The sequence below is a fragment of the Nuphar pumila genome, chromosome 14 (genome assembly GCF_984573655.1).
Source record: "Nuphar pumila chromosome 14, dmNupPumi1.hap1.1, whole genome shotgun sequence".
In the NCBI taxonomy this organism is placed as follows: domain Eukaryota; kingdom Viridiplantae; phylum Streptophyta; class Magnoliopsida; order Nymphaeales; family Nymphaeaceae; genus Nuphar; species Nuphar pumila.
Window position 1 is genome coordinate 11708107 of NC_143262.1, and position 26589 is coordinate 11734695.

Sequence of the window (26589 nt, forward strand, 5' to 3'; positions counted from 1 at the left end):
GAAAGGAACCCTGACCACAGCCGCCTAGGTAAGGCCCCCTCCACTGCGCCAAACCCCTTGGGGCTATTTTAGAAAGGGTACTTGGAGCTGCTTATAGATATAAAATAATTAAAAAAGAGAACAAAAAGCGAAAGATTCCACCACAACCTCATCCATAGATCATGGTGGCATAAAATCCGTATGATTACTCAATGTCCATCCCTAATTCAAACGTAAAAGAGAACTTGCAACTGATAATTTCGTAGGCGGAAGCAACAACTACCTCTTCCCACAAAAAAGCTAACCACCTGACAACGTGATGGTGATGATGACTACGTAGGTGACTGTTTGTAAGGATGCATTTGAATACCGTAGATCTCTAATGCACATCTTGAATCTGACGTGAAACCACGCCAAAATTCAAGGTATAGAACAAACATCCAAATCCCCGAGATTGGTTACTAAAAAAAAAAGAGAACTTGTGATCTAGAACCGAAAGAAGAAACCAAGATCATGTGGATAGAACAAGGTTTGAACTTTGACAGTGACGATAATGATGATAAAATCTACAAGTCAGACAAACTATATGCATATTTTGCACCCATACTAACAGATTTCTCCATAAAGAAGAGGGCATTTTATGAAGATGGGAACAGTAAGTTTAAAAAAAAAAAGGAAAAGAAAGAAAACCAAACAACCGTAACACCAGCCATGAATCCTTTTTGCCTGAGCATGCACATGGGCACCAGGACGGTTTTAGAGTGTTATCAAGAATTCGACCTCTCGGGCTCCATTTGAACCCTTTTAGGTGCATTCTTTTGCAGAAATTGGCGCACATGCATGGAGAGAGAGAGAGAGAGAGAGAGAGAGAGAGAGAGAGAGAGAGATCACAGTAACAGATTGCATAATTTGATATGGAAGAAAGCAAGAGAATAACTTCATTCATCAAACCAGACCACAAAACTCTACAACGTTCAGATTACACCAAAATGGGCAGATAAGTATTTAAAAGAAAGAAAGAAAGAATAAATAACCATTATACACTATTCAGACGGGGTTGAACCATCATCTGCATCTTTTTACAGGACTCAACCAGTAACAATCAAATTATACAGCAAAAAGAATAAATTCAAAAAAGGAGCTCCAGCTTAGAAATGATGATCATACACAACCACCCTCTGAAGGGTACACCTACTTTACAGAGTATGACCCTCCATGGCCGACAAGCAGTTTTGGAAGACAGAATGCAAGACAACAAACTCACATTAGCAGCAGGTTAACTAGCTTGCAAGAATAGCACGTTTAGCCCCTTCTCAGCCTGAAAGCCGGAAAATTGTGTGGAATCTTCCCAGAGAAAGTCTTTCATTTACGGCCATATGGTTATCAACCAACTTCTTGAATTTCAGACAATTCAAAAGTTGTGTCCAAGGATATGTCACTGATGGTGTTGGAGAAAATAAAGTAGCTAGCAACCCTGAGACTGCTAGCTAGCCGATGGATGCTTGACTGGGTAATTGCAGAGGAAGGTGAAAGCGAATCCGGAAGATCAGGCAGGCAAGATGGCAAATACTGACTGTTGTTATGAGATAACATGAAGAGAGAGAGGACCGACCTACAAAAGACGAACCTGAAAAGAAAGTAAAACAAAAGAATATAAATATCATGAGGGGACATGCGGGGGTGGGCGTGGGTGGTAACTAATACTAAGTTCGCCTGAGTAACAATGTTGGTGCTAGCCTGTAGCATTCATATTCACAAACTTTTTATTTTTTGAGGATGCCTATTTTACCTCCAAAAAGATGGATAAAGCATGCTGTCATTTTGGTTTTAACACAAAAAAACAAAGGCATTTCCATGAGGTTGGTCTGCTTAGATGGAAGAATAAATGATTCCCACACGCCTTCTCACCATTGTGGATTACCTCCCTTCGGCATACGAAACCCCACTCCTTCCATATTTCTAATTAAAAGATTTGTTTGAAAAAAATGTCTCCTTTGAACCCATGCCAATTTTCAATTTTAGAGATATAAAATAAGATCCTTTGAAAATATGCAGTTTGTTGTTGCACATGTTAAACAAGATTGTTTTCACCATCCCATGTTAAAATTTAATACATGATATTATTCAGAAACTACAATCAGAGCGTGAGGAACGTATACCTAAGAATCAGTTGCCTCAGAAATGGATCACACAAAACTCGTGCCCAGACATGATCTAGGCAGTCAGACGTACACAATATTGCTTCCCATTCAGATAATAATGAGGAAAAGACGATCTCTGCCCTTTTGTACACATCCTGAAACATTTATATAATATGTTAGACCAAGTGACTAGAAGAAACAAACACCAAAGCGACGTCCTAAACCTACCACATCAATACTTGCAGTGCAGAGACCAACTAGCTGACAGAAAGCTTGTAAAGGAGAAGTCAGGAAAAAAGTGAACTGGCTTCCATCATGTGTTGGATCAATTGCTGACGACCCAAGTGATGCTGGTCTCAAAGGAGAAAGGAGCAAAGCAGCAGTCTCTCCTCTCTCTGCACCATGTACAGCCTGAAAAGAACATGAATAACAAAAACTAAATATACAAAGTACCATAAATAAGAGGAGCTTAGATTTCAAAGCCAACCACCCTCCAAAACCCCCTCTCAAAGAAGAGTTAAAGAAACTCGCTAGTGCTCTAATGCACCTAAAGCTGTCAGAGTTGATCTTGAAAATGTAGGCTGCAGGCAATGATTGGCCAACTAAATTTAGAATAAGTATGTTCAGTGTCTTGTGGTTCAAGCCACACGTCATTTGACATTTAACAATTCAAATTTATTGGGCACAAGAAAGCTACGAAGGTCCATGAAGAAGGGAAGATGAAATATGCCATATCAAGTTAAAGCTGGAATCAAATTCCTTAATAGCCAGAAGATTATTCCTCAACCTCCAAATAGACCATTAGACACCAGTTAGATATTTTACATTCACCGTTTCCATTTCCCCTTTTATAGGACTATTCTGTGTGTTGAGACTACTCTACGCATACCACAAAGTGATAGACAAAGAGCAATACAGAAACATACTCCTAAACCTAATTGAGTTCTCTCAAACTTCATCTAGAAAGTACTTGTGAGGCCAACAATAACATGGATCCATCCACCACATTCTTCAAAATGCACTCAAAATCACATGTTCATACAAGTAAAGCATAAACCACTCCTTACCTAAATCAAGGGGATACTCCCTTATCACTCCCACTTTGTGATTATATGTACTATCTTTAAGAACAGAGAACACCACAAAAAGAACTGCTCCGTTATCCTATATGCATACCATGGGGCATCACTATGGTTTTGAAGCAGTCTAACTGAGGTCCAGGCTGATGCCCAGTTTTCAAGAAACTAGTAACATCTTTGCTAAAGTAATGCAAGAAAAGGCCTCCCCATAAGACACGGAAGTGATCGTAAAAAAAGAATTGGGAGGAACAGGAGACAGTTTTTGGGAATCAAGCTTCACAAATCTATGTGAAACTGTTTGGAAGGGTGGAATTGAAGGAAACATAAAATAGGAGGGTATATTCCATGTAGGTTCTTCCATTATCCTCATTTTGGTTTCCTTTTTGAAGAAGAAATAGTTACCAATCCCATCACCAGAAAGGAATCAATGGCTTCATTCAGCTTGTAGTAAATAATGGTTGAACAGCCCAAATGCGCAAAGTCACAAATTCTACTCATGCATGTACTGTTTTTCCTTTTTACTTAATTCTTTTTCTTCTTCTTCCCTATTTGTTCTATACCAGGTACACTCGGACCTTGCAGGGGCAGCAGCTTGCACCATCATCCAAGGCATTGGATACATTAAAGGTTCCTTACTGCTTTGCTTTCAATGGAAGTTGAGAATTTCACAAAATATTTTATTAGAAGTTCCACAGAAACGTCCACACTCATTTCGATGTTAAATGCAGAATTTTATTTTAGCCTTCTCAAAATTATCATTGTGGATTGTCAAAAACACATAGGAGACAACTTGACATGTAAAACCAGTTAAAAAAAAATTTAAGATTGGACCCGGGTCGGGTCCAGACCCGGGTCGGGTCCAGACCCGACCCGGATCCAACCTGTGCCAGCCCCTCGAAAACCCTTTTCGAGGGGACTGGCAGCCCACAGGGGGAGGGGAGCCTCCGGCGACACAGGGGGTGAGCCCTGTGTGCGCCCCCTCCCTATTAAAAGACGAGAGGGGAGAGGGGAGGGCCTACGAGCCTCCCCCGACCCCCCCCCGACTCTCTCTCTCATCTCTCGTCTCTCTCCCCTCTGCTCTCTCTTCCCCCGACTCCATCTCCCTCTCCCTTTTTGCCGACGCAGGACAACCCCCCCACCCCTCTTCACGGCGCCACCCTCTCCGGCGAACCCCCCTTCACGGCAGCCCAGGTAGCCCCCTCCTTTTCCCCCCTCTTTTTCCTCCCCCTGATTCGCCGGAAGGCCGGCAGGTGGCCGGCGGCCCCTGCCGAGCCTTCCTCCTCTTTTTTTCACGACAGGCAAGGGACTCCGCCCCCTTGCCTTCCTCTTTTTCGACAAGCAAGGGGGCTCCGCCCCCCTTGCTTTCCTCTTCTTAGCAGGCAGGGGGCGGAGCCCCCTGCCCTTTTAATTTTCCGGCAGGGGCCTGCCCTTCCCTTTCCACGTAGGGGCCGATGGCCCCTACCCTTCCCCTTAAGAGAGGGGGGCAGGAGCCGAAGGCTCCTGCCCCACCCCTCGGAAACCAAGCAGGGGCCATTTGGCCCCTGCCCCTCTTTTAAACCGACAGGGGCCAGAGGCCCCTGTCTCTTTTCTGTCGAGCAAGGGCTCGGCAGGGGCCTTTGGCCCCTGCACTCCCCTACCTCCTCTCCTTTTGAGCCCCTGCGCTCCCTCCTCCCTACTCGTTCCATTGGCAGGGGACATCGGCCCCTGCCCCTTTCTTTTAAGAAGGCTGGCAGGAGCCGAAGGCTCCTGCCCCTCCTTTTAAAAACCCAGCAGGGGCCAATGGCCCCTGCCCCTCTCTAGACCGACAGGGGCCTCTGGCCCCTGTCCCATTTTCTTGTCGAGCAAAACTCGACAAAGGCCATTTGGCCCCTGCACCCATCTCCTTTAACGGCATGGGTCATTGGACCCTACCCCGTTCTCTTTCGCAAGGGTAGGGGCCGATGACCCCTGCATTGAGTTGCTGAGAAACCGAGCTTTCTCCCTACCTATATTCATTTTATGCATGCTAAACTACGTATTTTTGCAGTTTACGCAACAGAGTCCGTTCGCGCCCCGCGAACTAAACCGACAATCACTTACGTTCGTAGAAGACTCCATCCTCGCAATACCCCAAGGTAGGAGAAGTTGCACAAGGACTTAAATAATTAAATTAAGCTTAAATAATTGATAATCGAAAGGACTTAATGATATATTTATATACTTATATGTATATAAGTACACTTTTAAATCAAGGACGCGGTTTCGCGATCCTTGTCCTTTGCTTTCGCATTTCAGTTTGCCGTCGCGCTTTGCGCCCAAGCTTTTACTTTCGTATTTACTGCTTATTGTCTTTTAATTCAAGTACGCGGTTTCGCGGTCCTTGTCCTTTGCTTACGCACTTTCTGTTTCTGTTGCCGTCGCGCTTTGCGCCCAGGCTTTTGCTTTCATAGTTACTACTTACTGTCTTTTAATTCAAGGACGCGGTTTCGCGATCCTTGTCCCTTGCTTTCGCAGTTCCTGTTTGCCGTCGCGCTTCGCGCCCATGCACTTCCTTTTCGCATTATTATCTTTTGTTTCTTTTCCTTGCCATAAACTCAGTGTATTCGAGAGGTATACCTATTCCTCTTTCCACCCGATATGTTTTGGGAAAACCCTTGATTTGGGGCAAGACCAAGTTGTTGGGTGATAGGTTCCTTTGTGAAACCCATTTATCAAAACCAGTGTCGTGACTTACATAGCACCCAGACACTGCGTCATCGGATGTCAGATTCGAGAAAATCACATGCCTTATGTTGGCAAGATTGTGTGTGGTTTCGAAAGATTTGATATGTTAAAATAGTTTTTAAAAAACATTATATCTTTGCGAAACACACTCCCGAGGCTCCTATTAAGGACCTGTATCCCTTTTCTCGTAAGTGTACTTCTTAAACATGCGAGACATGTTAGTACTACGACGATTGGATGAGAGAGTCTTATGACCTCGATTAATGCTTAGTGCAGGTTGTTGAAAACACATATAAGAGTGGGATCGCCTTCATAGGCAAGATGCTCGTTTCGGTCTAATGGACCAGAGCATGAAGAATGAGGCAACGGCTAAGAAACCCCGTCGCGCTCAATTCAACCTTGCTTCGTCAAGAGAGAGGACGAAGGGTACCAACTCTGATAGACAGTCCATTTATGGCTTTCAAAAAGGGCAAAAGACCCGTTTTTCCCCAGTCATCGGAGGTTAGGGGGAGGGATAGGGGCTACATAAGTTAGCCTAACACTTCTGCAGAAGTTGGATGCATCCCTATCAGGCCTTGGGGACTTACTCTCTCGACCATCGGTCGTCTCCATAGGAATAGGATTCAGTCAGACAACCGAGGTATATTAAAATACTTAACATAATGAACACTCGGCTTGGACTCGACTGTTTCGACTCACGTGCTATGTATGTACCCGCATGGTCGGTTATCAAGTAATAACTAAATTGAGCATGCACACCCTTTTCAGTTTGTTGTACTTAGCTTATTCCTCCAGTCTATCTGCTTAGTTTGCTCGTTACTACCTGCTGCATAAATTATCTATGCCTAATTTAGTTCTTTCTGTCTTTGTACTCTCCTGCTAGTTTTTCGCAAAACTAACCCATTTCATGGGCACAGGTGACGATTAGGTGCATCAGGCGATGGCGCGACTGCGAGATGATTTAAGGATCCACTGTTTCTGCTCGTAGTGTTTCTCCTGGACATTTTTGGTTTTTGATACGGTTTTCCCTTGAGGAAACCCAAATTTTGTACAAACTTGATACTCTCTTTAAATAAAAGGAATGGTTTCCTAAGTATTATTGCAGATCGTCCATGGTAAATCTTTGTTTTCTCGCTAACGTGCCCAAGGTTGTCAAACCCGTCTTTTTTCTTTTAAAAGAAATCGTTTCCGCTGATTTAGAAATAAACTCTGTAAAGAAAAGGTATTTTCCAACTATTTCAAGGAATTTATAAGGTTCGAAATTTTGGGGCGTTACAACTTGGTATCAGAGCAGATCGAAACAGTGATTCTTGGTCATCGAGCATCCGCATCGCGCTGTAAGTAATTTAATTTCTCTTTTTCTATACTATTAGACTAGAGTATACCTTACATGAGTATTTGAGATTTTTTCTTGTCCAAAGAAAATGAACCCTCCGGATGGTGAAAGATTGGGACGCAGAAGGGGCGTAAGAAGAACGCGCTGTCGTTCTGTGAGGGGCAGAAGCTCTGTGGTAGGAAGACTTGAGCGTTCTTCTATCGGTTCAGATCATTGGACCAGCGGGCCGCCCCCTCCCACTTTTGCGGATTCTTGGGGCTTTACGCTTCCGGATACCTACCAGGCACCGCTAGCCGCGACATGGGCAGCAGTGCACTTTCGGGAAGGAAGTCGTGTGCCAAATCATGTTTTAGTTAATCGACACACTTCTCGGGAATCCTCTGAAGCAGAATCCCCCTGGCAAGCCCAGATGGGATGCAATTTCTGCGGCGAAGAAGGACATACGATGGATAATTGTCAACTCAGGGAAGCATACGATAGAAGAGGGACTGCAGCACAAGATCTGGAAGACACAGCATCCTCTGTCCAGGGTACTTATGACACACCATCATGTGATGGACAAATATTACCCCTAGAGAGTGCTCAGGACATCACTCCACCCACTCATATGCCTTCCCCCAACTCACCAATTTACACACCATCCCCAGACTCGCCACAATATATATCAGATACTCCGGTAAACACTCTGGCTTCACCGCTATACATATCAGATTCCCCGGTGTACACACCAGCTCCACCGCTGTACATACCGAATTCTCCGGTGTACACTCCGGCTTCGCCGCCCTATGCACCGGATGCCTCGCCACATTACTCCCCCACTACTCTTCACGGGCAAGAAGTCCCGAATGAGGATTTGCATCCTTTTCCCCCTCTGCGCGGGTTAAGGCGCACGGGTATCGCAAGAGAGTACTTGAGGAAGTACTCTCATCATCATCCCTAAAAGATATAAACTCGTTGGTTTGTGTACCCGTGGACAGTTTTTGTTTTAACTTTTTGTAAGTGCCCTCTTATACCAGCACTGCTGGGCTTTTTGTAATCTCTATTACTCGGAAATATGATAAACCTTTTGATATTACTCTTCTCTTTCAAAGTATTGACTTATGTATCATCTGGGTATTTTAAGGATGATTCGAGGGTCGAACGAAGGTTCGTCTGACGAATGGTCAGATCAACGGGGATTCATCATGGAATCGTTGAGCGCATTGGCTAGCGCCATGCGAAATCAAGCGCACAGCCAAGTACCTACCCCAGAACCAAGCCACCCTGCGACAGTATCATATGAAAAGTTCTTAAAGCTCGATCCTCCAACCTTCGCAGGCAAGCCCGACCCCGATGCAGCTGAAAACTGGATTTTGGAAATAGAACGAGTTTTCCAAGTTTTGACAGTCCCAGAAGACAAGAAGACCCTTTATGGTACTTTCAGACTTTTGGGTGCCACCCGCCATTGGTGGGACACGACTCGGAACATACAGTTCCCGACAGACTCGTTTATTCCTTGGGAGGCTTTCAAGAAGGCTTTCTTGGAGAACTATTTTCCTCCTCATGCAAGGGAGAGGAAAAAGGTGGAGTTCTTGGAACTTTGCCAAGGTTCGTCAAGTCTGGTGGACTACATCTCCAGGTTCCAGGAGTTGGAGCGTCATTGCCCCAACTTATTTGCAGATGATCAGGAGCGGGCGGGTAAATTCATCCGCGGATTAAAGGAAGAACTCCGACCAAGGGTCCTAAACAGCATGCCATCAACTCTCTCCGCAGCTGTTGCTGCAGCCACTCTCCTGACTGAGGATTGGGAACGCTCCAAGAGCACCCAAAGCAAGAAGCCACCCGTTGCGGGTAACGATCAAAAGAGATATCCCTCTGGCGGTCAAGCCAAGCGACCGCCCTCTTTCATAAACAAGGAAGGTGGAAGAAAGTCATATCCTCCTTCCAAACGTCAGCGTCCTCAGGGCAACCCTCCCGCCTGGCAGCAGGCGGGCGATGTCTGCCCCAAATGCGGACGACCTCACCCCGGGCAAGCATGCCCTCTTCTTACAGGCGGATGCCTGTACTGTGGCAAGATGGGCCACTTTGCACGCGAGTGCCGCAAGAAGGCGGTTGACGACCTCAGAAGGAATAATGGAGCATCTCTGCTCCCTCGACCACCGCCGCAACCACAACAACAACAACATTCTTATCAGGCGCAACAACCTCAGTCCAGCGGCCAGAAGAAAGCACCGGGGCGCGTTTACACTGCCACGGTCGAACAACTGACCAAGGGCGAGCTTGTGCAAGGTACCATCTTGATTGCTAACCAAGCAGCTTTCGTACTCTTTGATTGCGGTGCCACTCATTCTTTTATTTCTGTAAAATTTGCTGAACTCTTGCACGTACCTGTAAGTTCGTTAGATAATGCTCTCAACGTCTATAACCCGATTGGGAAGAGCACTATTTGTGCGACCTACGTGCCAGCTTTGGACGTAGTCTTGGCAGATCGACATTATCCGGCCTGCACTATCCTTCTAGATATGACCGAATTTGACGTCATCCTAGGCATGGATTGGCTGCACAAGTACCATGCCAAGATCTTTTGCCATGAAAGCAAAATTGTGTTATCTCCACCAGGGATGCCTAGGGTGGAATTCAAGTTCGTAAAGGCGGTCCGTGCAAGCAAGATGATTTCTTCGCTAAAGGCACAACATTACCTGAGAAGGGGATGCACTGCCTTTTTAGTCAGTGTCGTCCAGTCCGAACCGACACTAGTTTCGATTAGAGATCTGGAGGTGGTTCAGGATTTTCCAGACATCTTCCCAGAGGAGCTGCCAGGACTTCCCCCACCACGAGAGGTTGAATTCAACATCGAGTTGCTACCAGGTACTGCGCCAATTTCTAAAGCTCCATACCGTATGGTGCCAGCCGAGCTCGAGGAACTCAAGAAGCAGCTACAGGAATTGATGGATCTAGGATTCATTCGCCCCAGTGTCTCGCCTTGGGGAGCTCCTGTTTTATTCGTTAAAAAGAAAGATTGATCATTGCGGTTGTGCATCGACTATCGAATGCTCAACCAGGCCACGATAAAGAATAAATATCCGTTACCGTGTATCGAAGATCTGTTCGATCAACTGCGGAATGCCAAGATTTTCTCAAAGATCGTCCTTAGGTCAGGATACCATCAACTCAGAATTAAGGGAGATGACATCTCCAAGACGGCTTTTCGAACCAGGTATGGGCATTTCGAGTTTACTGTCATGCCTTTCGGACTCACCAACGCTCCTGCAGCCTTCATGGACCTCATGAACCGTGTGTTTAAACCCTTTTTAGACACCTTCGTCATCGTGTTCATTGATGACATCCTGGTGTACTCAGAGACCTGGGATCAACATCGTGAACACCTGATCATCATTTTGGAAACCTTGCGGAAGGAGCGTTTGTTTGCTAAATTATCTAAAAGCGAGTTTTGACTCAAGGAGGTTATGTTTTTGGGACATGTTATATCCGAGAAAGGCGTATCCGTAGATCCTGCAAAGGTGGAGGCCGTACTAAGCTGGCAGCAACCGAGGAATGTTCGTGACATCAGAAGTTTCCTTGGATTAGCTGGATATTATCGAAGATTTATCCAAGACTTTTCCAAAATCTCTCTGCCTATGACAAAGCTGCTAAAGAAGGAGGCTAAGTTCGTGTGGGACGATTCGTGCGAAAACAGTTTTCAGTTGCTGAAGGAACGACTTACTACCGCTCCTATCTTAGCCTTGCCTTCGGGACAAGGCGGCTTCGTAATTTATACTGACGCTTCCGGGACAGGCTTGGGCTGCGTCCTAATGCAGAATGGTAAGGTAATCGCCTACGCATCGTGTCAACTTAAGATTCATGAGAAGAATTATCCGACTCATGACTTGGAATTAGCGGCAGTGGTTTTCGCATTAAAGATTTGGCGACACTACTTGTACGGGGAACAATTCGAGGCTTTTACGGATCATAAGAGCCTCAAGTACTTGTTTTCACAGAAGGAGCTTAATATGAGGCAACGACGGTGGCTAGAATTTCTCAAGGATTACGATTTCACCCTTTTGCTACCATCCAGGAAAGGCGAACGTGGTAGCTGATGCTCTCAACCGTAAGACTTCTAGCATTTCCGTCAACCTATTATACGTTGGTTGGAAGTTGATTGAGGATTTGGTTTCCTGGAAACCGTTTGCAGTCTCATCAAATTCTATCAGTCTTTCTAATCTGATAGCTCAACCTGAGCTGTTAGCCAAGATCCTTGCTGGGCAAAAGACTGATGCGCAGTACGAGAAGTTGAAGGCTCGTACACAACAGACCGATACTCCTTTCCGACTTAAGGACGATGGAAGCATTTGGCTCAAAAATCGTCTTTGGGTCCCAAATGATCCCGTTTTGAGAGACGAAATTCTCGTAGAGGCCCATAAATCCAAATATACGATTCACCCGGAAGGCACGAAGATGTTCAAAGACTTGCAGCGCAGATTTTGGTGGAGCGGAATGAAGCGAGACGTGGCCGAATCTCTAAGTGTTTGACTTGCCAGCAGATTAAGATCGAGCATCAACGACCTGGCGGAGTGATGCAACAAATGGAGATCCCACAATGGAAGTGGGAAGACATCACTATGAACTTTATCGTCGGTTTGCCAAGGACACGAAGAAAGAACGATGCGATTTGGGTGATCGTTGATCGACTCACCAAATCGGCTCATTTCCTTCCTATCCGTATTAGTCAGTCCTTAGACAGTTTGGCGGATCTCTACATTCGTGAGATTGTGAGGTTGCACGGTGTTCCGGTATCTATCATCTCCGATCGTGATCCGAGGTTTACCTTGAGGTTTTGGGGACAACTTCAAATCGCTTTGGGTACGAATTTAAAGTACAGTACCGCCTTTCACCCTCAGACTGACGGACAGTCTGAACGCACAATTCAGACTTTGGAGGACATGCTGCGTGCGTGCATGATAGACTGGAAGGGAGAATGGGATTCTCATACCAGTCTGGCCGAATTCGCGTACAACAACAGTTACCACGCTAGCATCGGGATGGCCCCTTACGAGGCCTTGTATGGAAAGCCCTGTCGTTCGCCTCTCTACTGGAACGAGGTTGGCGAGCGAAGGATGGAATCTCCTGTAGTGCTACAACACTACACTCAGCAGGTGCAAATGATACGAGAGTGACTCCGTACTGCACAGAATCGGCAGAAAAGTTACGCGGATCGTCGTCGTCGAGAGCTCACCTTCTCGATAGGAGATATGGTTTTTGTTAAGGTATCTCCCACAAAGAGCGTTTTTCGTTTTGGGAAAAAGGGAAAGCTAAGCCCTAGATTTGTCGGACCGTTCGAGATCCTGGAACGAATTGGTGAAGCAGCTTATCGTGTGGCTTTACCTCCTCAGTACGCTCAGATCCATAACGTTTTTCACGTATCCATGCTTCGGAAATACGTTCACGACCCATCACACATCATCCATTATGATGATGTAGACATTCAGAAGGATTTGTCTTTTGAGGAAAGACCAGTCGAGATCGTTGATCGTCGAGATCAAGTGCTTCGATCTAAGACAATATCTCTTGTAAAGGTCCGTTGGAAGCACCATGGAATAGAGGAATGTACTTGGGAGCCTGACTCTGCTATTAGGGAGAAATACCCTGACTTGTACTTTGATCGTTAAGTTCAATTTAATTTCGAGGACGAAATTATTTTAAGGAGGGTTGGATGTAAAACCAGTTAAAAAAAAAAATTAAGATCGGACCCGGGTCGGGTCCAGACCCGACCCGGATCCAACCTGTGCCAGCCCCTCGAAAACCCTTTTCGAGGGGACTGGCAGCCCACAGGGGGAGGGGAGCCTCCGGCGACACAGGGGGCGAGCCCTGTGTGCGCCCCCTCCCTATTAAAAGACGAGAGGGGAGAGGGGAGGGCCTACGAGCCTCCCCCGACACCCCCCCCGACTCTCTCTCTCATCTCTCGTCTCTCTCCCCTCTGCTCTCTCTTCCCCCGACTCCATCTCCCTCTCCCTTTTTGCCGACGCAAAACAACCCCCCCCCCTCTTCACGGCGCCACCCTCTCCGGCGAACCCCCCTTCACGGCAGCCCAGGTAGCCCCCTCCTTTTCCCCCCTCTTTTCCCCCCTTTTTCCTCCCCCTGATTCGCCGGAAGGCCGGCAGGTGGCCGGCGGCCCCTGCCGAGCCTTCCTCCTCTTTTTTTTCACGACAGGCAAGGGGCTCCGCCCCCTTGCCTTCCTCTTTTTCGACAAGCAAGGGGGCTCCGGCCCCCTTGCTTTCCTCTTCTTAGCAGGCAGGGGGCGGAGCCCCCTGCCCTTTTAATTTTCCGGCAGGGGCCATGGCCCCTGCCCTTCCCTTTCCACGTAGGGGCCGATGGCCCCTACCCTTCCCCTTAAGAGAGGGGGGCAGGAGCCGAAGGCTCCTGCCCCACCCCTCGGAAACCAAGCAGGGGCCATTTGGCCCCTGCCCCTCTTTTAAACCGACAGGGGCCAGAGGCCCCTGTCTCTTTTCTGTCGAGCAAGGGCTCGGCAGGGGCCTTTGGCCCCTGCACTCCCCTACCTCCTCTCCTTTTGAGCCGCAGGGGGACCTTTGGCCCCTGCGCTCCCTCCTCCCTACTCGTTCCATTGGCAGGGGCCATCGGCCCCTGCCCCTTTCTTTTAAGAAGGCTGGCAGGAGTCGCCGCTCATTTTAAAAACCCAGCAGGGGCCAATGGCCCCTGCCCCTCTCTAGACCGACAGGGGCCTCTGGTCCCTGTCCCATTTTCTTGTCGAGCAAAACTCGACAAAGGCCATTTGGCCCCTGCACCCATCTCCTTTAACGGCATGGGTCATTGGACCCTACCCCATTCTCTTTCGCAACGGTAGGGGCCGATGACCCCTCATTGAGTTGCGGAGAAACCGAGCTTTCTCCCTACCTATATTCATTTTATGCATGCTAAACTACGTATTTTTGCAGTTTACGCAACAGAGTCCGTTCGCGCCCCGCGAACTAAACCGACAATCACTTACGTTCGTAGAAGACTCCATCCTCGCAATACCCCAAGGTAGGAGAAGTTGCACAAGGACTTAAATAATTAAATCAAGCTTAAATAATTGATAATCGAAAGGACTTAATGATATATTTATATACTTATATGTATATAAGTACACTTTTAAATCAAGGACGCGGTTTCGCGATCCTTGTCCTTTGCTTTCGCATTTCAGTTTGCCGTCGCGCTTTGCGCCCAAGCTTTTACTTTCGTATTTACTGCTTATTGTCTTTTAATTCAAGGACGCGGTTTCGCGGTCCTTGTCCTTTGCTTACGCACTTTCTGTTTCTGTTGCCGTCGCGCTTTGCGCCCAGGCTTTTGCTTTCATAGTTACTACTTACTGTCTTTTAATTCAAGGACGCGGTTTCGCGATCCTTGTCCCTTGCTTTCGCAGTTCCTGTTTGCCGTCGCGCTTCGCGCCCATGCACTTCCTTTTCGCATTATTATCTTTTGTTTCTTTTCCTTGCCATAAACTCAGTGTATTCGAGAGGTATACCTATTCCTCTTTCCACCCGATATGTTTTGGGAAAACCCTTGATTTGGGGCAAGACCAAGTTGTTGGGTGATAGGTTCCTTTGTGAAACCCATTTACCAAAACCAGTGTCGTGACTTACATAGCACCCAGACACTGCGTCATCGGATGTCAGATTCGAGAAAATCACATGCCTTATGTTGGCAAGATTGTGTGTGGTTTCGAAAGATTTGATATGTTAAAATAGTTTTTAAAAAACATTATATCTTTGCGAAACACACTCCCGAGGCTCCTATTAAGGACCTGTATCCCTTTTCTCGTAAGTGTACTTCTTAAACATGCGAGACATGTTAGTACTACGACGATTGGATGAGAGAGTCTTATGACCTCGATTAATGCTTAGTGCAGGTTGTTGAAAACACATATAAGAGTGGGATCGCCTTCATAGGCAAGATGCTCGTTTCGGTCTAATGGACCAGAGCATGAAGAATGAGGCAACGGCTAAGAAACCCCGTCGCGCTCAATTCAACCTTGCTTCGTCAAGAGAGAGGACGAAGGGTACCAACTCTGATAGACAGTCCATTTATGGCTTTCAAAAAGGGCAAAAGACCCGTTTTTCCCCAGTCATCGGAGGTTAGGGGGAGGGATAGGGGCTACATAAGTTAGCCTAACACTTCTGCAGAAGTTGGATGCATCCCTATCAGGCCTTGGGGACTTACTCTCTCGACCATCGGTCGTCTCCATAGGAATAGGATTCAGTCAGACAACCGAGGTATATTAAAATACTTAACATAATGAACACTCGGCTTGGACTCGACTGTTTCGACTCACGTGCTATGTATGTACCCGCATGGTCGGTTATCAAGTAATAACTAAATTGAGCATGCACACCCTTTTCAGTTTGTTGTACTTAGCTTATTCCTCCAGTCTATCTGCTTAGTTTGCTCGTTACTACCTGCTGCATAAATTATCTATGCCTAATTTAGTTCTTTCTGTCTTTGTACTCTCCTGCTAGTTTTTCGCAAAACTAACCCATTTCATGGGCACAGGTGACGATTAGGTGCATCAGGCGATGGCGCGACTGCGAGATGATTTAAGGATCCACTGTTTCTGCTCGTAGTGTTTCTCCTGGACATTTTTGGTTTTTGATACGGTTTTCCCTTGAGGAAACCCAAATTTTGTACAAACTTGATACTCTCTTTAAATAAAAGGAATGGTTTCCTAAGTATTATTGCAGATCGTCCATGGTAAATCTTTGTTTTCTCGCTAACGTGCCCAAGGTTGTCAAACCCGTCTTTTTTCTTTTAAAAGAAATCGTTTCCGCTGATTTAGAAATAAACTCTGTAAAGAAAAGGTATTTTCCAACTATTTCAAGGAATTTATAAGGTTCGAAATTTTTGGGCGTTACATGACAAGCATAACAACAGAAAGGATATTAAATCAGACATATACAAACAAAAATACAATTCCCCGAAAATTTTTGAGTAATAGTTGAGAAGATCCACCCATCTGATAAAGTTGAAGCTTTCTTTAAATTTTACTGAAACACCTCTTCACATGCAACAAATAAAGGGTTTAAATGGAGCGTTAGTCATTGAGAAGGTGAAGATTATTATGTTTTCAAAATTTAAATCAACTGTCTATATGCCCAAATTTATCATGATGCATATTACTTCCAAGGTACTTCTCTTAGTAAATTGAGTTTTGCATTTTTATTTTCTTATTCATTGTGAACTAAGCAAGAGTTATCTACTTCCAAATCAATCTATTAGAAGTAGGCAGTTGAGTCAACTCAAGTAAGGTTCGAGTATATTTGGTGATGCAATTTGACTAACCTGATTGAGGAAACCAGTAGAGACATACTTAATGTTCACTATGATTAGTTCCATGTTGAATCAGAGAAATTGAAAAAAAGAGAACTCAAAATACTTCAGATCCATCATCAGGAATAACTGCAAGCCTACCAGAAGTTACTTTCTGCCTTAACCTAGGCAACCTAATAAAGACATAAGTATTTGATCCAATTTAGATTAAATGCATTCAATATGTGTTACTGCACAAAGGAAGTTAATGTACAAGATAGAATTTCCTATTTTGTTAGTTGTAATGTCTCACTACCAGGTCATATTTACCAGATATCATTTATAAAGTCCAAATCACCATTCTATATTGTCAGACATCACCTTATACCCAAGGAAAATAAGCTAATACCTTTCAGAGACCTTGTTTCAAACAAACACCAATCAAGTCAGACACAAGTTTTGACAAACCTGCCTTGAATGCATGGCTGTTGTCACTATCAATTATCAGGAACAATGGTATCCGTGTAAAAGGAATTATATCAGCAGGATATAAGTTGTTCAAACCTGACACAAATGCCAAATATAAGTCAAATAGCAGTTTTTCCAGATTCTTTTATAATTTTTATATCTCAATTATAGATCTCTTATTGCATTAACCCAATAAAGGGATTCTACATAATGAAAGAAGGATTACTCGGGCTTCTTGACAACAAAGGTTATTAGGCCTTCAGATAAGCATGGTGTACCTCTATTTCCCCGAGGACCAAGCCATAAAAAGCCACCAAGATGGTCCTTGGTGTCTCCCATCTTCTGATGAAGAGGATGAGAATGTGAATGATTGTTTTCATGATGGTTTGCAGTACGCGTTTGAGAAACAGAATCCACTCTTGAAGAGTGATCAAGAGTTTGATGACCCCCTTTTACATGTCTGAAGGATTTCACAGCGGGTGATGATGCAATATTATGATTGGCATTCCCTGGAGAATTGTCATCTCATCAAAATCATGAAAAGAGATTTATAACACTTTTAAGTAGTTTGGAAGAAACCTGGATAGGGAAGAAAGTCCACCTGGTGTTGATATGTATAAGAGGAAAATGCCATCTGGTGGAAGCTCTTCACATATTGTAGCAATCACCTGCTCAAATAGAAACATGCATTATTAGCAAGTTTTCCAGCTAATCCTCTGATGAAACAATTAAAATTGCAGGCGCTAAAAGGCATTACAAGTTCAGTAAGGAGCTTTTGTTTAGTTGTTTATTTTCTTAAAGAGTAAAGACAAAGAGGGGAAAATTTTAAAAAGAACCAACACTGCTGTGTGTAGGGAAAGTCTAAAACAAAACATTAAGGAAACAGAAAGAGCAGCCATAAATGGCATCTATAGATGACTGTTGTAATACAAGTTAACATGCATACACTAAATACACCTCACAACTGCCCTCAATCAACTATAGTGCCAAAACATAATTGTAAAAAGTAAACAGCACTCTTAACATTATCTCAATGACACTGGGGTTTCAAAAAAAGGTGGTAGGACAAACTTAGAACAATGGATGCTATGAGAAGGAATCAAATGACAAGAAGTTGAAATAGGAAAACCTGTTCTATCAACCTCAAGAAATGTGTTTCCAGCAGCTCTGATGGACAAAGAAAACGTAGAGAATCACCTACAGAAAAGAATGTGCCAAGTGATAATGATTCAACTACACCAGTCACGAGTACAAGCATTGACTGGTCGACTTGAATCACTGATAATAGCAGAACCAGGTGTCCATCCACCCAAAAAACATGGGAAGGGGAAGATGCAGCAAAAACATATTTTTCGGGAAACACCAGCAAAAATTTTCTGTTCAATTTGCATAACCACCAGAACAATCCAATAAAGGTATCCAGATGCAATAAGTATGTTTAAGTATCCGAAGAGGAGTGATGATAGGTGAGTACTCACCAATATAATCCGACACTCAAGCCAACAATGCAGACTACACATACAAGGTCAGTTATATTTCAGGAACTAATAAGACTTGCTGACAAAAATGTTATCATACTTTCACATGTTCCAGCAGTTTGAAGGGGTCTTGATTCTCAAAAAAAAAAACAGTGCAGTCGGACAATCATTTCGCAGAAGTGCCACAGAAGTGACAAAAAAAAACAATAGGAAGACAAATTGATATCTGACAGCTAAATGGTAAAGCAACAACTACACATACTTGCATTACAAACTCAATCCATGTATGCGACAAGGACCAATACCAATTGGAATTAATGTTAAGAACATAAAAGAAAGAAGAAAGTTGATGATTCTGATGCAGCCTACCGATAATATCATCTTTCAACATTGACAAGCAATAAGTGCTCAACTTTACATAGTTCAGTTCAAGAAATTGAATCTTCAAGCAAAACAAGTGACTCATCTTGTGACTATCCGAGCAATTATAACCTATTTGGCTAGGAATTATTTACGAATTTGATTGGAACCAGTAATTGCTCGGATAGTATAACCTAACAGGCGCGCGCGCGCACGGGCACACACACACACAAACATATATATATATATATATATATATATATATATATATATATATATATATATATATAAGGCTCTACAAAAAATAATCAGAACCAGTAAAATAAAAATTGTTACAGGAGACCAACCTATGCTGGTTTGCAAATAGAAGAGACTGCAGACACTCCTTTGCCCACACAATTCGACAGTAGGCCCATAGTGTAATGAAAACTTGATGGAATGACAAAATATCAAATCTTTACAGTCATTAAATATTCACGTACTCTAATGCTTGTAAAGCTCAGGGGCATATAGACACCGAAACAACAGACCTAATTATTGTAGGATTCTCAAAACAACGTAGAGGTTGGTGGGACAATTATCTCACTAATAAACAAAAAACTGAGATATTACCAGTTGAGCTCCGCATGACGCTAATTGAGTCAGGATTTGGGAACAATGCTTATAACCCATCCGAAACCCAGAGAGAGGCCTTTGCCGAAAAGGGGTTGACCCCCTCTCCGACCAGCAACAGAGGAGAGAGAGAGAGAGAGAGAGAGAGAGAGAGAGAGAGATTATTACTCTTCCCAAGAAAGGAGAGGGAGAGAGACATGTGTCTCCCTCTCCTTCTCCAGTCATTTCACTCTAACAAATGGCCACCACCAACTTTTTTTTTCCAAAATGTGTGAAGGGCGAGAAGGGGAGAGGGGATCACACTTTTTAAAATGGAAAATACTTTCTTTAATATTTTTTACAATAATAAAGGCCCGACTCACGCCAGGACCCCATCCCGAGCCCGACCTGATAAGATATCGGGTCGTCTCTACTTTTATCGGGCAGGGTCCTGAAATTGGGGCCCGGGCCGGGCTACCTGGCCCGATGTCCACCCCTACCCTCTGACATGGACAGAAGCACATTCCAAGGCAGTCAAAAATATTAAACACTGAGTAAAACCTCTTCCATTTTTGCAAATACTAAACCAAGATGCATTTAAAATAGTAGAAACAGATGCATCTGAAATAAGGTACAGAGGCATTCTAAAGCAAAGAATTGCAGCCTGAGAAAAATGGTAAGATTTACTTCAGAATTATGGAATGATGCTCAAAAGAATTATTCTACTATAAAGAAAGAACTTCTAGCAATTATAAAGAAAAATTCAATTTTTCAAGGAGAATTACTAAATCAAACATTTTTGTATGGAATAGATTCCGGGCTACAATTAATGTAGCCATAACTTGAGAAGGAAAACATACAAGCTGTGATTTGGCATACTGATTTAATTTATGGACAACCTAGTTGAAAATGCTTTTGCCTTAAAAACCACATATGGAACTGTGGTTAAACAAATCACAGAAGTTGTGAATATATGCCCACTTCAGTGTTTCTTCTACTAAAAGCCATCTAATCTGAATATATATGCGGACACATTCTAAGAAATAACAAAGCAGTTTAAAACCTACCGCAATCAAATTTGTGACTGATGGATGATAAAGAATAGCTTTTCTAGGGCTTGCAGGCAGGGTTGGGTCTGATGCATCATCTTCGAGGTTCACACGGCTAGCTGCCGCAGTGAGATCACCAGAGACGTCATTGTCACATGATTCTGTAGAACACATCTGGAAAAAGGATTCACTAGGCTCCCAGTCCAAACACTGCAGCATTCTGAAAGTGTCCAGAGTAAGCTCTGTAAACTTGACCTGACAGTGGAAATGATGATGCATGCTAAGTGCCAAAACAACCTTTTAGCATGACATAATTTTGTCATAAAAATCTTACAAAGATAAACATCCTTCTAATTTATAGTAGATTATATAAGAGGAGTTTTATGTTCACTTTTATGGTTACCTCATTAGGGTGATAACTTGTTAGCAATGCTTCTTGTAGTCTCAGGGATTTCCCCAACTGGAAATTAGGCAAATGACCCAAACCTAGATCGGCAGCTACATGTTCATGATAGTTCAAGGGCCTGGTATTCATAAATGCTCCATCAGCTTTCATAAACCTGATGACTTCTTGGACCACTTGCTTCCATTCATTAAAATGTCTATCCTGGGCAATAAAAATAAAAATTTATTTTAGCAATATCAAAGGCAATTTTAAATAAATAGCAAGAATAAGATCTAAAGATAAAAAGCAAAGAAGCTAGGATAAAAGATATTTTTGAGTGGGAAAATGCCAAAGGTTAAAAAGATTCAATGAAGAACTAATCCAGAAAAAAGATGCACGAAGAAAGAATAGCCACCTAAATTTTATTTAAAATGAATTAAAAAGTAAAACAGTGTACATAACAAACAGCATGCAAATATTAAATGCTAGGTTACTTCAATTGTTTGGAACCTTGGACAATCTGACTTGAACAAAGTCCACACAATAAATTTAAAAAGTAAAAATAGTCTGAATATGTCAGCTATATTCAATAAGGTGAAGCCCCTACTTAAGGGCGTTGCAGAGAAGACATGATCACGCTTAGCAGTATGGGTTGAATACCTCACTCTCTCAGTTGCTGTTTTTTCAAGCTATAGTTTTATTCTATAGAGTCAGCTGCATTAGGCAAGCCTGGTCAAGGTAATCAAGTACCTTATTTTTCTTCTTTCATGATTATCTACCTCGAAAAATTGACCTAAACACATGAATATTAATCCCATGTAGTTGTGTTCTCTCTTCTATTTCTGCCTAACACTTTGCACCACATAATAATACAGCTCTTACTGACATGCTATAAAGATGCCACTTCAGTCAAAGGTGCAGCAACTTATCAAACAATACACTACTAGTTTTCCTCCACTTCATTGTGCATCAGTCTGCCAGTGACTTCAGAAGACCAATGATGACCATAAGCAAACTGCATTGGAATCAGCAACTTAATATTAAATCCTCCAAAACATGCTTACATTTCCTGGTCTTCAATTGTTCCTTCAATAAATGTAAGTTTTATTTTAATGAGTATCATTCTCATTAATGCCATGATTATCATAAAATGTGGGGAAGGAAATGTTCTGATATAAAGCAGTAGATATTCCATCCAAGAGTTTTGTTACAGCAATGATCATAGAACAATATTCAGCCCCAACACTTTAACAAGCAAGTAATGTTGCTGCTTGCTGATCTAAGAGAGAGGATATGTCTCTATAAACACCATATATAATGCCAAAAGCACCCAGTAAAAGGACTCCAGATCAACCAACATGGAACTATGCCATCAACAAGAAGCATTTACCACAAGAAAGAAAGAAATGCAAATAGACAAACACATCAATGCACTAAATGACAGATTTTGTCATTCATTCATCAGTCCATCAAATAAAAAGCCATGTCTGACAAACACCTAATGTATAGTGGAAGAACACCTTTTCAATTGTTACAGAAGCAGATTTTGGTTTCTATTTTTTCTATTTCCAGTGACCAGTTTGTATGTTGTGGTAGTTATCAATGGGAAACATTTTGCACTTGTCTTCTCTCATCACAATAAGGATGATTCCTCTGCTTAATGTAGTACATTTAGGTGGTATAAGGCATTGTATTGTACCTGTTGGATCATAACCTAGATCTACATTTTACATCACCAGTTGATTATTGCCCTATCTCCACTACAATTTCTACCAGCAAAGGAAATCAAAGTCTCCAAAGGTTCCAACCTTGCAAGTGATCTGATGAAAGACAGTTACAAACACCCTTTTGTCAATAATCTTACACAAGAAATATCCTATTAAGCACAAACCAATGTAGTAGTCAAAATGCAAAACCAAGAACCAGCATCCCCTGGACAATATCTAATTGATTATCACAACTGCTAGTAACTAAACCCTTATATACGAGAACCCTAACCAAGCTATGGCACTGGATGTTCATGATCAGTAGAGAAAACAATGCCTATAGGATATGGGATAGATAGACCAAACTTAAATATTGAAACAAAAGCCTGCGAGAATTTTGCTTAGTGAAAGGAAACGTGAAAACCAAACCCAATCATGGTTCCAAGTCTCCCATACCGAGCGAGAGAAAATCCACCCTTTCCACCTTTGTCATCAACCACTCGATAAACATGAACTTCTAAGCCTTTGATCATAGTCTAATTTATGTCAGAATTTCGACGAATTTTGCACAGTGAATAAATAAAATGACATGAAATAAAATAAGAAACTGACTATATGGGTCACATGAATTGCACTCACTCTGTTGCAAACAAGAGAAACAGTCGCACTACAGTGAGCCAAACACTCCGCAACAAAAAAAGGAATATCAAAGAGAACCAAAATCCAAAAACTCCACCACACTTGCAAGAAGCATAACTGACCGACACTGATGTCTGATGCGTTCCTCATATACAGGAGAAAAGAAACTCTCACAGTCACACATATCATGTGTCTAGGATGTGGGCCGAATATCCGATATATTGGAAATTTCTCACCCATAGGGGCGGATCTGGGCGGTTAAACCAACCTTAGCCAATCCCATAATTGCCGATTGAGACTCGCACCATTCCGAATCAAAATAAAAAGGATGAAATCTCAAAAAGAAAAAGTGAAGCATTTCGACTAAGCAATATAACAGAGATAACTCAAGCGAATACATTACAAGTGCAGCACTAACCTCAATCGTCTTCCTGGACTCGTCCACCGTCGCCTTTAACCGATCAGCGAGACGCTGGACCATCTCCACCCGATTCAGAATCAAGCAGACGATCAGAAACCTCGCTAGAAATCGCAACTCCTTGAGCGCGAGAGAGAGGTTCCTGCAGTATCCCTTGAAGTAGTCCCGCTTCAGGATCGCCTCGTAGAAAACGAACGATTCGAGCAGGAACCGCGTCTCGCTCGTCCGGAGGTACTGCTGATAGTAGAGCTGGCCGATCCGAGACGCTATCTCACCGATCTCCCACCGTTTCAACCCGGCCTCGACAAGCCTCGCCCGATTCTCCTGCTGGAACCGCCACAACTTCGTGTAAACCTTAAAAACCTTGCGGAAGTAGGCGTCACACCGGTCCCGTCCGTGAGCCGGCAAATCCCTAACCCTAACGAACTTCCGATTTGCCTTCTCCACAAGAGAACGGAAGGTCGAGTACTCGTTTCCCGTCATTTCCTTAAATTCCGCCTCCGGAGAGGGCGGAGTAAGTGGCTCCGGCAAGTTTTCCGGCGGTATTCCTCCTCTCTGTGGCCAAAACCGAAAACAACTACACAGTGAGCAGAGGAGGATACTCCGGCGAGATTTACGGCGGAATTTCTTCAGTTCGTGGCCTGAAATTGGATTTACACGCCGGGAAAAAAGCAAAAGCTTCCAGCGAGTTTAACGGACTGAGTTCTTCCGACCGTTGCCGTAACCTGCACAGACCCGTCGGGAAGCAGAGCGATACCCTCTGACGAGGTTTCCCGGTGTGTGTGTGTGTGTGGGGGGGGGGGGGGGGGGACTTCTCTCCACGACCGGAATTGAGACCTACTCTCCTAGAGGTTCAGAGCAGAAGACTCCAGCCGGATTTATTCTATGTACGGCCTGAATTCGAATTCTCTCAAACAGGGGAGCTTGCCGGAGTATGATTCCGGTTGCCGGAAAACTCTCTCCCTCCTCTTTTTCTTTGTTTTTCCTCGAATTTCGTTCAAGAAGAAAAATGCTGCGCACAATGTCGTTTTTGCAGACCACCAGAGAGGTTTTGTAGTCCGGCGCTTATGTAGAAATTTACGTTACTGTACATTGACTTTTTATATAAGACGGAAAAAGACCTCTAACATCAGCATGGTCTGTTATGGCCCCCTGGATATGTGTCAAATGACCGTTTCATCCCTTAACAAAGGTTCTTGGGCTTAGCTTTAATCAAATTTCGTACCAATCATGTCCCTCTATTATTCATGTGGCTTGTTATTGCTGTCCAACTCCTTTTTTTTTTTTTTTTTTGAGCTTAGGCAGACCCCACCAGTTATACAATGTACCACTGAGTTTTGAACTTGCAACGTCCCAACACAAGGTAACGTGCACTGACAGCTCTTGCAAAACAAAGGGAGCCCCGTTATTGTTATCCAACTAACCATGAGGACCAACTGCAGTTTTCACGAATGTCACCAAGTTGACGAGACTACTAAGTTCGAAACCTATGGGTGGCATCCCTTGCCGCAAGGTCAAAGCTGGGTGGGCAGGACTTGTTTTTTGCCAATGAAATGTTTTTTTATTTTTCATAAAGATCAACTTCTCTTTTTCTTTTTTCTTTGTTGGTTATCTATTTATGGCGACGATGGCAATTGAAAATGATGTGGGTCAACTTGGCCTTAATCGACATGGACCACGTCCATGGGGTTTGTGGGCTCTAAGTGTGACATAGCTTTAATGATGATAACCACCAACTTAATAATAATGCAAATTTTACTTAGAAAATTGAGGCTCTTTTGATTAGAATATTGGGATGTATTGAGTATCATGACCAAGTAGGTTACCTAAACAAATCAACTTATATTCCACCAGGTATTTCTGTCATGAACTGTATGAAATTGTTTATAAAAATTCATGTCGTTAGCATGCTTGTTCATGGAATTGAAGGCCTGTATCATAGAATCACTAAATTTTGCCTTGTAAATTCAGAGTTGGCAATGCCCATAAGGGCTCCGCATTCAAGTTGAAGGACATTGTGAGTTCGATATCTAAAGTGCATATCATCGGTCGCTCCCAACGGCATATTATCCTTGACAAACAGGAGGGAGTACTCGTGGAGTTTTATACTGCAGGTACTACAATCAACATGACACCTCTCAGCCTGGGGTTTCGCTTCTCTGGCAGGAGTAGTTAGTGCACGTCACCTTGTGCTGAAACATTGCAAGTTCTAATGCCAATGGTATGGTTGTATAACTGGTAGTGGTCTGCCTAAAGCCAGCTTTCTCTGTCAAAAAAAAAGAAGATATCCATAACTTTAATGGCGGTTTCTTCTTGTTATCTAAACAAAATTAGGGTTAACATTATACAAAAGAATAAGTATTAAAAAAGTCATTCAACACATTATAGCAAGAAGTTCAAGATTCAGACCTAAGGGGTTTGACCTATAGTGGGATGGGGCCTAGACCGTTTGACGAGCAGTCTAGGTTCAAATCCCATGAGTGTCACCCTCATGCGCCGAAGCTTGGCGACTCCTTAGGGTCGAGGGGTAAGCCCTTAAAGTTTTACGCCCACATGGATAGAGACCGTAAATATGGCAGGCTAAGCAAGCGCGACTAGGTCTTTGCACCTGAGGTGGTTTCTTCGAGTAAAAATAAAAAAAAATCCAAAATTCTATAAAATACTCTTTTTACTTCCCCATGGCAACTTAATTTTCACTTTTAACAGCAATTTATATCCAAACATGAAACTTATTAAATGTTTGTAACACTACATATGTATGTCTAATTTAGGGTAAACGAGGGCAAAGAGTCAACAAAAATGAGGCACTTAGGTCGGTCCCTTTGCCCAATAAGGGTGTCAACAGGTCGGGTTTGGTTCGGACCCACATGAAACGAGACTTTTTTGGTATGGTATCGGGTTCAAACCTGGGTCTAATCATGTCTTCTATAAGAGAAACCATACCTAACAAAATAATATTTTTTTATCATTTTTACATTGAA

At 43.4% G+C, this 26589-nt stretch overlaps 1 protein-coding gene across 4 annotated transcripts; it reads right to left on the reverse strand.

The window, feature by feature from the left end:
- Positions 1 to 892: 892 nt before the first annotated feature.
- On the reverse strand, positions 893 to 24809 carry LOC149816388 (uncharacterized). Of its 4 annotated transcripts, none has more exons than XR_016427596.1 (9): positions 23609 to 24809; positions 20864 to 21067; positions 20479 to 20715; positions 17584 to 17650; positions 17261 to 17491; positions 16983 to 17078; positions 2349 to 2531; positions 2139 to 2275; positions 893 to 1606 (listed from the first exon to the last, which is right to left on the reverse strand). XR_016427596.1 is itself a non-coding variant. In XM_089986851.1 (9 exons), the coding sequence occupies exons 1-9, from the start codon at positions 24089 to 24091 to the stop codon at positions 1363 to 1365; spliced, it is 1878 nt and encodes a 625-aa protein (XP_089842977.1). In that variant the 5' UTR covers positions 24092 to 24809; the 3' UTR covers positions 893 to 1362. The 4 variants fall into 4 exon arrangements, 3 of the variants coding, with proteins under 3 accessions (XP_089842977.1, XP_089842978.1, XP_089842979.1); XM_089986851.1 differs by having other exon boundaries at positions 16987 to 17078; XM_089986852.1 differs by having other exon boundaries at positions 16987 to 17078; positions 17261 to 17442; positions 17562 to 17650.
- Positions 24810 to 26589: the final 1780 nt, after the last annotated feature.

Coding starts and splice junctions, on each gene's coding strand:
- LOC149816388 (XM_089986851.1), bottom strand. CDS start 24,091: ATGACGGGAAACGAGTACTCGACCTTCCGTTCTCTTGTGGAGAAGGCA. Junction 17,492..17,583: donor CTTATACATATCAACACCAG/GTGGACTTTCTT, acceptor ACAATTCTCCAG/GGAATGCCAATCATAATATT. Junction 17,079..17,260: donor TGGTCCTCGGGGAAATAGAG/GTACACCATGCT, acceptor CATTTGTGTCAG/GTTTGAACAACTTATATCCT.